The following is a 13,095-nucleotide window of genomic DNA, read 5'->3' as shown; positions in this document are numbered from 1 at the left end:
AACAGATACAATCTGATTTTCTGTTTCAGCTGGAATTTCTGCCAGCACTGCTTGTGGATCCTAAATTTATGGCAATGCAAAAACGAACAACTGGAAGGGACAAGGCCAGGGGTCGTAACAGGTGACAGAAGTCACCTTTAAATTGCAGACCCAAACTTCCCATTAAACTAAAGTGGCCAAAGCCCTTGGTGACCAATAGCCCACGGTGGCCAAAAGCCCACCAGCTCTCAGGCCTGCTGCTCTTTGCAGTGTCTCAGGCTTGGGTCTGGCTCACCTGCTTTTTGGACTAAATTGATTTTTATCTCATTGCTGCAACCAGGCATGACAGAGCAGCTGTAACTATCACCCTTGTCACTTGGTGCGGTGGTTTGCTTCACCACCAAAGCAGTTGGTCCAGGTGGGCCTATAGGGGTGCTGCTCCCCTTCCCCAAAGCATTGGGAAAAGGTGTAAATGGGTGGTCTACCTAGGTGTGGGAAGAGGATGACAGACTGCAGTCATTGGAAGACCCTGGGGTAGCAGCTGTGGTTCTGCTGGGGAGCAGGAGAGGTGGGTCTCTCAGTGATGATGGGGCCTCCTAACTTTGTGGATGCTAAGGTGTTTGTAAGAAAATTTTTAATAGTAATAATTCTTTTCAATAGTCGGGTCTACATGCCAGATCGCAGTAGGTCTAGTTCTTGTATGAGCAGATAACATTAGTTTTTGGTCAAATCCGTTCGAGATTTTACCTTAGCTGTTGCTTTGCCTCCTTGGGCTGGGGTACTGCTGCTGGATTAGCTAGGACACCCTCCCCATCCCCCCACCCGAAAAGGACTTGGATCTCAATAACAAGGAATTGAACAGATGTGAAGCGAATGCATTTCCCCTGTGCTTGCTGCTGAGCAGCGTGCAGCCTGGGACCAGAGGGGCTACTGGAGAAGCAGTGTGCCCTTTGTCTTTGGGATGTCGCTGGCTGCGTGCTGCAGCAGATGCCCCTGAACTGCTCTACCAGTCCTCTCTGATGGGAGTCAGGGAGGACACACAGCCTGATTATTTGGGTTAGGCCAGGTAAATCGGTTTGTTGGGTTGGTGATGGCACGGGACTTCTGTAGCAGTTTGGGAGCACAGGAAGCAAAGAGAGAGACAGCCGTTTTATTTTAGGCTTATGCTATACATTGAGATTCATTATACAATTTTTTTCCCTAAATTAATACAAAAATAGTAAAAATAGGTTAAAAAAAGCCCAAACAAAAACCCCTGACATCTTGCAAGCCATTTATTTGACGCACAGATTAAGACTTCTTGGAGTTTAAGTAATCTAGAATCATTTATGCTGACCCTTTTTTTTTTACCTTTTCCCAAATTAAAAAAAGGTGATGACTTGCAGAACCACAAGACCAGACCGATTCACGCCTGAGAAGTGGCTGCCCCAGGCAGCTGCAGGTGATGCTGAGGTGCCCTCTCTCCAGGCAGGAAGCTGTGCCAGGACCACGACGGGGCAAGTGGGAGCACATTGGGGCTTGCTGCTCTGTCCCAGCCTATGCGCCATGGGCAGGAACACATTTCTGAATCCCCTCCTGGGATGTCTTTGCCATGTTTTTCACAAAAAAAACCCCAAACACAAAAGTTCTCCCCTGCGCTTTCCTGGCAGCGGAGGGGTTTCACAAGGGCTCTCTGGGGACCTACCCCCGCCACAATTTGGAGTTAAAGCTCCCCCACATTCTCTAATGAGATTGGGAAAGGGGTGAGGGGGGATAAGGTTTCCCCTGCCATGGGCTGAGGTCCCTGGGGCTGACCTGCAGTGATGGTGTGGTGCCTGGCTGTGGGTGGAGGATGCCGCCTACCTTTGGGAGGGAAAGGGGCTCGCTTGTCTCCATGTCCCTTTCTCATCAGAGCTCTGTGTACCCCAGGAAGGCTTACTCATTTGAAAATATTTACAAGCAAATAAATGACAAGTAGTTTTTGTGATAAATGTAGCGATAAAACCATGGAAGAAATACTTTGTCCCTATGTAGCTCATTGTCCAGTTTGATTTGTATGGATCAAGGTTTTAATACCCATGAAGGCAGGGGCGGAAGAGGCTCTGGGTATTCCTTTCTGACCAGGGTCTTCCCAAAAGTGGCTTCCCACAGGGCTTGTGCTTTACCACATGAGCTCTGGTTCAGCAAAACCTGGCAGTGCTGCCATACTGTGACGCACGTGAGGAGCTAGCTGTGCATGCATGGCAGCTCGTGCATGCTGCAGGCTGTGCGCACCCCCGGGAGCCGCCGCGCCGGGCTGTGGGACAGCGACGTGAGAAGGGCCCCAGCCGCAGTGCCTGGTCTGGCATCTCCAACGCCTACGCAGCAGAGCCGCCCCTGCCCCTCCTGCGCTCCTGTCCTGCTGCCAGCTCCCAACCACGTGAGAGTAGTTACAGCAACTGGGGGATCACAGCGAACCCAAGGCTAACTCCTGTTAACTCTGCTTCCCTTCCCCGCATCTCCTTGAACATGCTATCTGCTTCCAAAATTAACAAATAAGAGAAATACCATTTTGCTCAGTTTTGAATCAACCAGTTCTCCCACAAAAACCACTTGCAAAAGAGATGTTCCTGGCTTTCGCAAGTGTTTTTAAGAGAAGTCATGGTTGTCTTCTGACTCTCCTGACCTCTGCCCGGTTGTGTCACCACTCTCTTTTGTTTTCTCTTTGAATAAAAATAAATAAGGTGTTGGTTGAGGTGGGATTTTGTGGCTCACAAGAGGACAGTCAGCCTAGAGAAAAGCATTTAGAAGTACACCTTTCAATTTACAGTACACATTTTACCTGCATTCAGAGCTGGCTCAGAAAGCTTCTGAGAGCAGATGCGAATCCTCACGTGGCTCAACGTAACCTAAGGCCACTTTGGTACTGTTTTCCCTCCAGGTTCATGCAGTTGACCATGATAAGTGTGTTTGCTTGTCTTTGGAAAAGAAGCTCTTTTTCTTTGCCAAACAGGTTTTTCTCAGTCTTCACAGCTCTAATTTTAATCTATCTAGAACATTTTCACTTAAATGTTTGGGCAGAAAATTCTGGCTTCGTCAATTAATTTTTATAGTGTAGTTATTCCAGCTACATCAACTTTTCTCTCTTCATTTTTTCCTCCAATTAGAGTACTTGTAAACTGAAAATGAACTTGTGCTAAGACATTATGAATTATGTTACAAGAAAACTGGATTGATCTTGATGGTCATATGCACTTAGGTTGGTTCTTTTTCCCCATGCTTACCCCATAGTAAAAATATACTGTACACCATACCTTACTGTATGGAAATTTTAATGTTTCTAGAAGATATATGTGCTCAGTGAGCCACAGTCCTATACAGTCTTGTTAGCCTTAAAATTTTTGCTGTTAGATTTTCATCAGTGCCTGACAGTGTATAATAATCTGTTATACTCACTGAATTAATACAAAAATTGGGTCATCTATATTGCAAACAAAACCACAGTGATACCTGGGCTAAAAAGCCACTTAGGAGTATGACAAAAAACTGCTTAAGCCTAGGTAGTCTTCCAAAATGGAGGTTCCCTAATAAGGGCAAAATCTTAAGCACAGTTAGCCACTGGGAGTGCTTTGGACTGAGAACAGAGCACAGCATCCCGCACCCATTAATCAATCAGCACAGCGAGGACCAATTGACTTTGGTGAAGATAGTTGTTCCAGAGGAAAATGTCAAAGGGGAGGAAGGCCAAAGTGCGTTAGCATAGTCTGAAACCTTGAAAACATGCCATTTCTGGTTCATGTTGAGGTATTCAAGCTATCTGTACAGAAGGAGTATTTGGTGCATCGCTCAGACACATCAGGATCCAGGCAGAAATCTCACCGACCTGGGCTGAGGACACCTTGGACATTTTCACGGTTTTAACTTGCCAAGCCTGGAAGTGGGGAGCGGAGTGGTGGCTTGAGGCGAGATACGGTGAAAAATGTACGTAAGTTGTTTTTGGCTCTGTTTTGGGTTTCCTCTGTTTCAGGGATGCTTCAGAGACTGTCTTCTGCCTGGCCTGTCCTTCCCTGTGCAGAGGGTCACAGCTCCTCTTCTCCCTCCCAGTCCCAGGCAGCCAGCAGGAGTTACTAGTTACTGGTGGGGTAACACAGCACTGGGGGGAACTGCTAGGGGAGGAATCTGTCCTTAAAAAGATTTTTAAGAACGGGCTGGACAAACATCCTTCAGAAATGATTTAGGGCACGGGAGTGGGCTGCATGACGTCTCACCCTGGCTTCTGTGGACACCATGCATATCCTGTGGCTCTTTGCCATAGGGGTGCCTCCACATCCTTTTTTATGACACGTTTGGAGATAGAGGAGTAATTTTATCACTTGTTTTATCACCTTCCTTGAAGATCTCTGAAGACTAAGGTTTAATGAGAGCTCTGTGAAACTACAAGCTTATCTTTGGACATCTCTTTAAAGACGCTCCTATCTATGCATTTCAATTAGACGCGAACAGGTTTACGGTAGCCATCTTTGCATTGGGTTTTCGCAAGTGATAGTGTGAGGGATAGCAGAGGTGTAAAAAATCAGTGTTTGCCATGCATTATTCTCTGCAGTGTACAAACAACTAACTTCACACACCTCCCATCTCCAGGTGTCCCACAAGCCCGTAGACTGCTGCTGCCAAAAGTCGTTTGTAATTCTTCCGTAACTCTCAACTAATTTGCTAATGCCCTCAGAAGTTTAAATGCCACTGCAGCTGCCTGCTGAACAGCCAGGAGATAGGGTGACTCTTATTTAAATGACATAATGACCATCACAGAAAATCTAGTGAAGTATATTTAAGGAATGATTTTTGGCTGGAAAACATAGCCCCAAGCCTGAGTCTAAAGAAAAGAAGGGAAAGATCTTTTCCCTAGCCTCACATTCATTTGGCTGTCTTCAAGGTGTCCGCCAGATTTCTGCCAAGGCTGAAGCTGTTGTTACAGCTTCCCAGCTGCTACCAGAGCAAATGTTGTTTGTTCAAGCAAAGAGCCTGTGCAGCACTGGAGACAGCTTCCTCTCCTTCTGGTCAGAGAAGGGACTTATCCAGGGGAAAGTAAACGGTGCCAGCTGCACTGCCAACTTGTTTTGCTAGCCAGTATGTAACATTTTGCTTCAGGGCAAAGTATCCGGTGCTTTTATTTTCTGCTAGGGAGGAAGCTTCAGAAGGATCTCTCTGCTGAAAATTAATATTCACTAGGTGGCTTTTGTGAGTTTTGCACAGGGAATTTGGGGGGTCACTGGGATTGGATACTAAAGAGAAGTTTCACGCAGTGAAGCACACCCTGGGTTTGTGACCACAGATGTGCTAATCATCGTGCAGGTAACACAGGCAGCCTCCCGAGGCATCGCGCTCCCAGTGGTCCAAGCCCCGTGGCTCCTGCAATATCCCTTCGCCCTCTCGATACCGTAACTGAGGCAAACACTGTGCCAGCTGCTGAAAACTTTTCAAGTACTCTTACTTTCTGGACGAGCTGTAAAAAGGAGTCCTGTTGCAATACAGTCACCTTGTACCACAAAGCAACAGTCTGTATATGCGTGAGACCACCCGGCACACCAGCCAGCTTCCTGCAACTGGGTTTTCACAGTCAATGTATAGTCAGAATACTTTCAGCAAAACCTACAGAATTGGCTTACGTATCCCCACTGGGGTTCAACCGCATGATAAAACCTTACAGTAATGAGCCTGTCGCTCTTAAGGGTGGAGGGGGTGGAGGAGGAAAGAGATGCTGCTTTATCTGTATAACTCCACATCACAGATGCTGACAGAATTATTGATTTAGAACTCACAGCTCCAAAAAGACTCAGTAATGTAATCTTCTAAAGTTTTTTTTTTCTTCCCTCAGATGTGATGCTTTCAATAGGCCCCTTAGATATGGGCTCTTTGCGGACGTTGGTAAACGTGCTGCTGCTAAACCGCAGTCCCAGCCTTCGGTTTGTTCCATACCACTCTCACAGTCTACTGTCTCTTGGAAGAGCCCATAGCTGCAAGGTCTATTGCTTTACAGGTACTCTCGGAAGATTGAGGGATTAAGTTATACATTACGTAAAACTACCCACTAATCCTCTTAGTGTGCATTACCAGTGAATGGCCTGAAATAGGCTCTCATTAAAAGAGCCCTAACATTCACTTTCTTGATGACATTTTAGTATTTGAGGTTTGTGTCATGGATTTTGGTGCTGAAATATTCAGTACACCATCTTCTGTCTGCTGCTAGCTCCACTTGCACGTGTTAGTAGACTGCTAACAAAATTACAGTTGGTAAAGCAGATTACGTGTTTAACTAGTAGCGAGACATGTATAAAACAGAATTACATCTTTTCTAGAGTGACAGAGTCACTGGGATTTTTTTGTTCTTTTTTTTTTTTTGTTCTTTTTTGTTTTTATAAGAAAAAGAAACAGCTATAAAACCATGATTAAAAATGTTACAAGGGATGATTTACATTTTAAAATTATATTTTTAGGAAAAAAAAAGTGATTTATAACATAAAAGTGTTTGGAAAGCGTTTGGTTGCTGTGTACTGCCTTCTTTCCCAGTACAGTTTGCTATCTGTTATACAGTCTTGCATAAATATTTAGATTAGGGGAGAAAAGAAAAATTAAATGTGATGGCTAAGACCTATAAGAGCTGACTCACTGACTTGAGTTATTGCTGTGCAGAAAGTTTGTAAAGCCTTTACATCCAGCGAACATTTAGTGCTACTTCAGCCTTGACAGTTGACCTTTCAATCTGATTGGGTTTAGCCACAATAATTGCAGCATCTGCAGTACTGGCGATGCAGACGGCTGCTTAGGAACCCAATTTCTTTCATTAGATCTTACTTCATGCGTCTAAAATTCAACCCCTCTTTGCAGGTGTGTGCAAATTCTCCCATAATACCTGTTACAGGAGCTGAGCAAGGTATATTCCCCCAGCTCTTTTTGTAAAAATCATTTTTGATTTCTCCCATAATTTTGAATACTCCTGGATTTAGATTAGAGGGGGGAGGGAAAACCTCCAAACCTCTTCCTCTCCCCAGATATTTAGTCAGTACTGGTTTCTTTTTTTTTTTTTTCCTCAGTAAGACCTAGTGTAAAAAAGCAACAAACAAACAAGTTAGACTGTTGTAATTTGGTCAACCACTCGGGTACTATCCATATCCACCATTTCAACACACTCTATTTCCTCACGGTTTTCAGGATTCTTCTTCTCTTTCCTCTTCTTCTTGGACGGTGGCAGGAAAGTCAGTATCACAGGTAAAATGGCAAAGCAGTGAAAGAAGGTGACTAATGCTATTAAAAACAAGCACCTGAACAGTGTACGGGTCAGATTTGAAGGCACAGCTGCAAGAGGAATCAGACCAACAATATAGCAGAGGTAGCTCTGCAAAATAGCTACCCCATGCACTTCCAGGGCATTTTTCACCCATTTAGTTCTTGTGAACTCTTTGCCCAGGACAAAGGTTGATAACAGTGGAGCACAGTTGTCAATTGTATAATTAATTCCGTAAATCAAGCACAACACAGAAATACAATCTAGTTCCACTTTCCACAGGGTCATAAAACCTATAACTCCAAACTCAACTGAGGCAACAGTTAGAGTGAGCCAGACATTGATCAGAGAGTCTGCCACCAGGAATGCAGAGAAGAAGAGCAGAAATAAAGCACTAATGCAGGAGTTTTGTAAGGGGGCTCCCACTGAAGAGGCATAACGATCCATGTACACAAACGATGGATTGAAAACGATGAATTTCACCTTGGAGGTGAGAGAGAGCTTCCTCAGGGTCTCCAGGAGGTCATAAAGTTCCTCCCTCTTGGTTTCCATTGTCTTGGCCACCAAGAACATCCTGGAGGCCACGACATCAATTTCATTGTTGTATTTCTTGGAAAAGATGATATCCTCTGAAAAATGGGCAAACTGAGGGGCCTTCAGGAAGGAGTTCCTCAACATATCAGTGAAGTTTTTCTTGGGCAACCCAGTGGATATGTTGAGTTTCCTAAGGTAATTTAAGTAGCTTTCAAACCAAGATATCCTCACAAAGCCCTTGGTATACTCCAGCACGTCCTCCTGGACACTGGTGTTCCAGTACTCAATTGACTCGTAGATGTAGAACCCAATCACCGGGCTGTAGTTACTGAAATACTTCTGCTGGGCAGTCGTATACTCAATGGTCCGTGTCGCAGTCGCTACGATGTTGCTCAGGTCTGACCCTTCACTGACCTGCAGGTAGCCCATTAAGGCAAAGGAAATATAAACAAGGTAAAAGAGAACTACAAAAGGCTTGACGTAAGTGTTTGTTATCCAGTCACAATAATAGCGTTTAAGGAACCACACCAGAAGATGACTCTCGTAAGTGTTCGTTTCCTCTGAATCCGCTGTGTCCTCGCTGAATTTGGCTGTCAGAAGAAACCTATACCATGCAGGCTTCTCTTGCAATACCTCTGGCTTTGGTACCTTTCTGCAGAAGATACTATGCTGGTAGTTGTTTTCTATGTAGCCAGTAAACACCAGGCTGGAACCATAAAAGGAGAGTACATAGAGGTAGTTGAAGAAAATTGCAATACAGGAATTGCAGCAGAAAATCCTGGCTGCTTCAATATTAGTGAAGGGACTGGCACCTATTCCAAAAGTGACCAGGTACATGGCAGTGGTGAGAGAAAACGAGAGCATGGAGTCTGCAAATACAGCTGCAGTCCTCTCTTTAACGTGTTGGTCTTCTCTAGTTTTTCTCCAGGAGGACAACATTTCAAAAGTCCCATATAACCCATGACCTACAATAGAGAACAAAGCGAGTGTTTAAAGTACTCGAATCAACACGCGGAAAAATGTAACGTGGACATGCTAAGAGACTCAAAGGAGACACAGCTCGCCATTATCACTGCTTGAAGTAAACGTCCTGCAGAAGAGAGAAATTATTATGGTGGTCTAAGCCACAGGAGCACATTCGCTACCTGACTAGCAAACCTTACTGCCACAGCTTGAGGAGAGCTCTGCGTCACTGGCGCAGGGTTGGTGGGTTAAAGAAAAAAGGATTTTTTTTTCTGGTTGGCTGTTTCATTTCATTATTTCAGAGTGCCTGTGATGGAAGATGCTTTGAAATTAGTTTTTCTTGGTGATGGAATCTGACCTGTGGTGAAAACAAAGAAATATGACCTTGAAATGCCTATACAGGAAGCAGAGCATTGGTTTGCTGCCTTGTAGAACATCTGTGAAAAAATGAAACCTTCATACAAGCTGAACATTTTCGAGTAAATCAGTCACTGGTTTCTCCACTTCCTATACAAAGTTTCCATCGGGAAAAAGAAGACCTAGAAATGGAACAAATGAAAAAAAGCGCAAATAAATTTTAGAGATGCAGAATGGTAGAACTGATACGGAACTGCTTAAGGCATTGGTCTTCTTACTTTAATATTCGTAAGGGCTTGTAAAACCAAATACAGCTCTATTTTCTTGGCAGTTCCTACATTTTGTAATGTATTTAATTAACTCCTAAAACGGATACAGCATTCAGGAAAGGAGATAAAGACCTGCAGACCTACAATCCTATGTTTAACCCCCAAAAGCAGGTAAATCAGAAAAAGTGCATGGTTTTATCTTAATCCCTGGTTGCTCATTTTCCTCTTACAGTTTCTTTTTTGTGATTGATAACCAAGGCGCATTTGGAGGACACAGACCTCTGCGCTCTCATACCAGACCTGAGCTGGGAATGCAGCCATCAACCAGCTATCAGATGAGAGTGGCTGAAATAAAAGTAGGTTGGTGTTTTACACAGAGACGAATGTGAAAATATAGTCTTTGTATCACACCTAAAATGTAAGACTTTAATATTTTCTCATAATAATTCATATCATGTTCATCTTTACTTAATAGCTCCTTTCTGTCTAATCCCACCCTCTTTGCTGCCTTTTGATTACTCCTCCTCCTTATTCTTTTGCTGGTTTTGCTGTCCCCTGTCTACTTCTCTGGCTCTTGCATTATCTGTAGAAATTCCCAAAAGCCAGTCAGTCCACAGTGTTTTGCTCTTACCCATTCCCTGATAACATTAGATAAAAATGATCAGTGCTGAATTAGTTGCTGATGACACTGAAGTGCAATCACTGGATTTTTGAAGCTGAAGCTCCAGTCAGGCAGGTCAAAGTAATTCAGAGGTCTTTGTTAGAAATTCAGGCTGGCTACAGAGTACCAAAATTGCTGTATCAGCTCTGTTCTCTCCACCTGTAGATGATGACCGCATTTGCCACAAGGTCTATGAATATTGGTCAAGAAGCCCCTGAACAAATGAGGTATTCTGAAGAACCAGAAATCCACAAAATATATTAGGGGGCTTGGAACTAGATGATCTTTAAGGTCCCTTCCAACCCAAACCATTCTATGATTCTATGGTTCTATGATCATATTTATTCTTAAATGCCTCATGTAGACTAAATATTTTAATTAATTTGACAAAATAACCCTTTTGTGGTCAGTAGCTTTCACTGTAGGGGCAGCTGTAGTTGATTCACTCCACCCTTCCTGCAAGGAATATCCTATCTACATTTTAACAGATGGCAGAGCTGATCACTCTGTTAATGCTGAAAAGAATAGGCATGGGGTATTTTATAAAGAATTCAAAATACAGAGCTCATAAGATGAGATAATAGAACAGCTGGTGTATCTCCTTATCACGGTCACCTGGCATTTAGAATAACAAAGTCCGTGCTCTCGTGTATAGCAGATACCCTACCTACATTGTTATGTGGAGTCACGGCATGGTCCACGACTGTCCAATTTGTAGCAATATTACGCTCCTGGTCTTGGTATGGCATTTGGCATTCATCTTAATTTTCCCAAACAATGTTTCACAGCTGCTTTCAGAGGCCAGGTCAAGACTGTCAATTTGATAACTAGCACCGTGGCCCCTCTTAAAGCTAATGGGGAATACTGGAACTCCCAGACGTAAAATCAAGCAAAAAGCACAATCAGTGACTGGCACCCCGTTGCTAATTATGCTTCAAATAGTTCTGTTCTAGGCTCAGTAGGGAAAGCTATTAAGCTTGCTTTCAGTGTGTTCTTTGTAAAGACAGACTGACCTTTATTTAAATGTAACTGATCACTTGCCAAAGCAGGGAGCGAGAGGTTTAATCCATTTACAGCTCCCATAAGTCCTGCAGACAGGCTCGTCTGAGAATTTCACATGGCATCATATGCATCAGTTTTGAGTGAGCAAAACAGTATAAAATGAGGTCACTGAATTTTACAAATTACTTCCATCATGAGCTTTAGCTATAGCATGTTTTTGTAAAAAAACATTCCAGCGTTAATAGGCTCTTGTCTAAAAATACTCAAATAGCTGCATTAATTTGGAAAGCTTTTGTCTTTGCAATGTATAAAAGAATTTAGAGCTAATTAAATATGATGCTGAGCATGACTTTTTAACAGGTTAACAAGATTTTGGATAATGTCTGATAACATGACTGCTGATACCATATACTTCCTTCAAGTAGGAAACACAAAAACACAATTTGCTCTTACATAATCTTTGAGACTACCCTAAAATGGACTTTGATTGCGAGAACTGCTCAAGTAAATGCACGAAGGGCATTACCGCAGGTGCTCCACAAAGCCAACACAAAAACTTTTACATACTCTTTTATTTTAGGATAGGTTCCTTTTGTCATTTGCTCCACAATCTGCATGCTAGGAACTGGTATTCTCCTTCAATTATACAATTTGTGATTCCTCTGTCCATTTGTATAATAGCTACAAAATTCTCATTTACCTTTAGGAAGACAAGCCTAAATGACAAACTTGCACACTTTTTGCATCAGTGGCATTACTGACCTGATCCAGTATCCTCTGAGAAGAAGATTAAGCCCAAACTCGTGCACAAATTAGGCATGGCAGTCCAGAGATTAGCCTTATTTAGCTAGAATGGGCTTTACTGAACCTAATTTACTCCTCTAAATACTGACTGCAAGCACAACTTGGGGTGACAATCTCCAACGTTTTCTAACTTGCTGATGCTTGTGTAAGTCTAAACCACAGAGATTAGGGCAGATAGCTCCATGGAAGCATTTTGTGAGACTTTCTTTCACTATTCTGTCATTTCAGAGTTTCCATTTTTTTGCATCCCTAACTGACTTGCACCGATTACCTCTATTTCTCTTGCTGGTGCTATGCTTTCTCTATATAATATTAACCAGAAGGCGGCAAATTTTTCCTTGCAAATAAATTCTGTAATTGCTTTAACTGATCTTCCCTTTTTACTAGAGGTTTAGCCACAGATCTGTAATGATTTAGAGCAACTTGTTCATTATTCACAGTCATTCAGTAAATAACAAATATGAACTCAAACAGCTAACGGGCTACTGGAGATCTTTTCCTGTTGGCGTTTGTTATTATGATGCACTGGTCGTACCCTGCAGTCAGGCTGTACAATCATGAGCTACGAAGGAGTACACAGGAAGATGGGACTTTTTTAACGAAAAGAGGTTCTGAGTGGGCAAAGGAAAATCTTAGAGGAATAGGAGAAAGGTATTGGAGAAAATGGGGAGCAAAATATTTTTTTCTTTATTCTCTTTTTCTAGTACTTTGCACTGTAGGAGATACTCCTACCACATGTCTTGGATGACTGAGGACAGAAATTCTGGCTTTTGTACCCAAAGAAAACGAAGAAGATGATAGTCACTGTTATTTCTGAGGCGCTTAAATTTTTTATGGGCTGAGGTGGGCTATCCCTAATTTTAGAAGCTAATAACAATGCCAGCTATAAAACCAATAAATTATGCCTAGCTTAAATACAGCACTTTTATGAGTAGCCTGAAAATGCTATAAAAAGTTTCATTCTCCTCCATCAGGATTAAATCTTGCAGTTACACATGCTCTGCAAAATCAATGCACAGCATGCATGAGAGGAAAAAAAGCACTTGTAGGAAGTTGTGAAAACTAAGGCAAAATTTTCTATTGCTTAAAATTATCAAATTATTTACCTCATTTTAAACACTAGTTATGTGCAGGCACTTAAACCATTCTTTTTAGTACCATTTAAAAATATCAATAGAGAAACGCATCCTTTCCCCTGCTAAGCGGTTGCTCAAGCAAGCGGCCTTTATGAATGGGCATCAGCAGCCTATGCTTAAAGTTGGCTCCGCTCCTGCCTAGCGAATGGC

The 13,095-nt window shown here is 42.8% G+C and overlaps 1 protein-coding gene across 1 annotated transcript in view; it reads right to left on the bottom strand.

Moving 5' to 3' along the window:
* Nucleotides 1-1,115: 1,115 nt before the first annotated feature.
* The window catches only part of PTCHD1 (patched domain containing 1), a 40,761-nt gene continuing 28,781 nt past the window's right edge, over nt 1,116-13,095 (bottom strand). Inside the window, exon 3 of the mRNA XM_075097017.1 lies at nt 1,116-8,718. Coding sequence (XP_074953118.1) covers nt 7,064-8,718 — 1,655 coding nt within the window. The 3' untranslated portion in view covers nt 1,116-7,063. The remainder of the gene's footprint in view (nt 8,719-13,095) is intronic.

Source organism: Phalacrocorax aristotelis, chromosome 1 (genome assembly GCF_949628215.1).
Source record: "Phalacrocorax aristotelis chromosome 1, bGulAri2.1, whole genome shotgun sequence".
NCBI lineage: Eukaryota > Metazoa > Chordata > Aves > Suliformes > Phalacrocoracidae > Phalacrocorax > Phalacrocorax aristotelis.
This window is presented reverse-complemented; position numbering and strand designations above follow the sequence as displayed.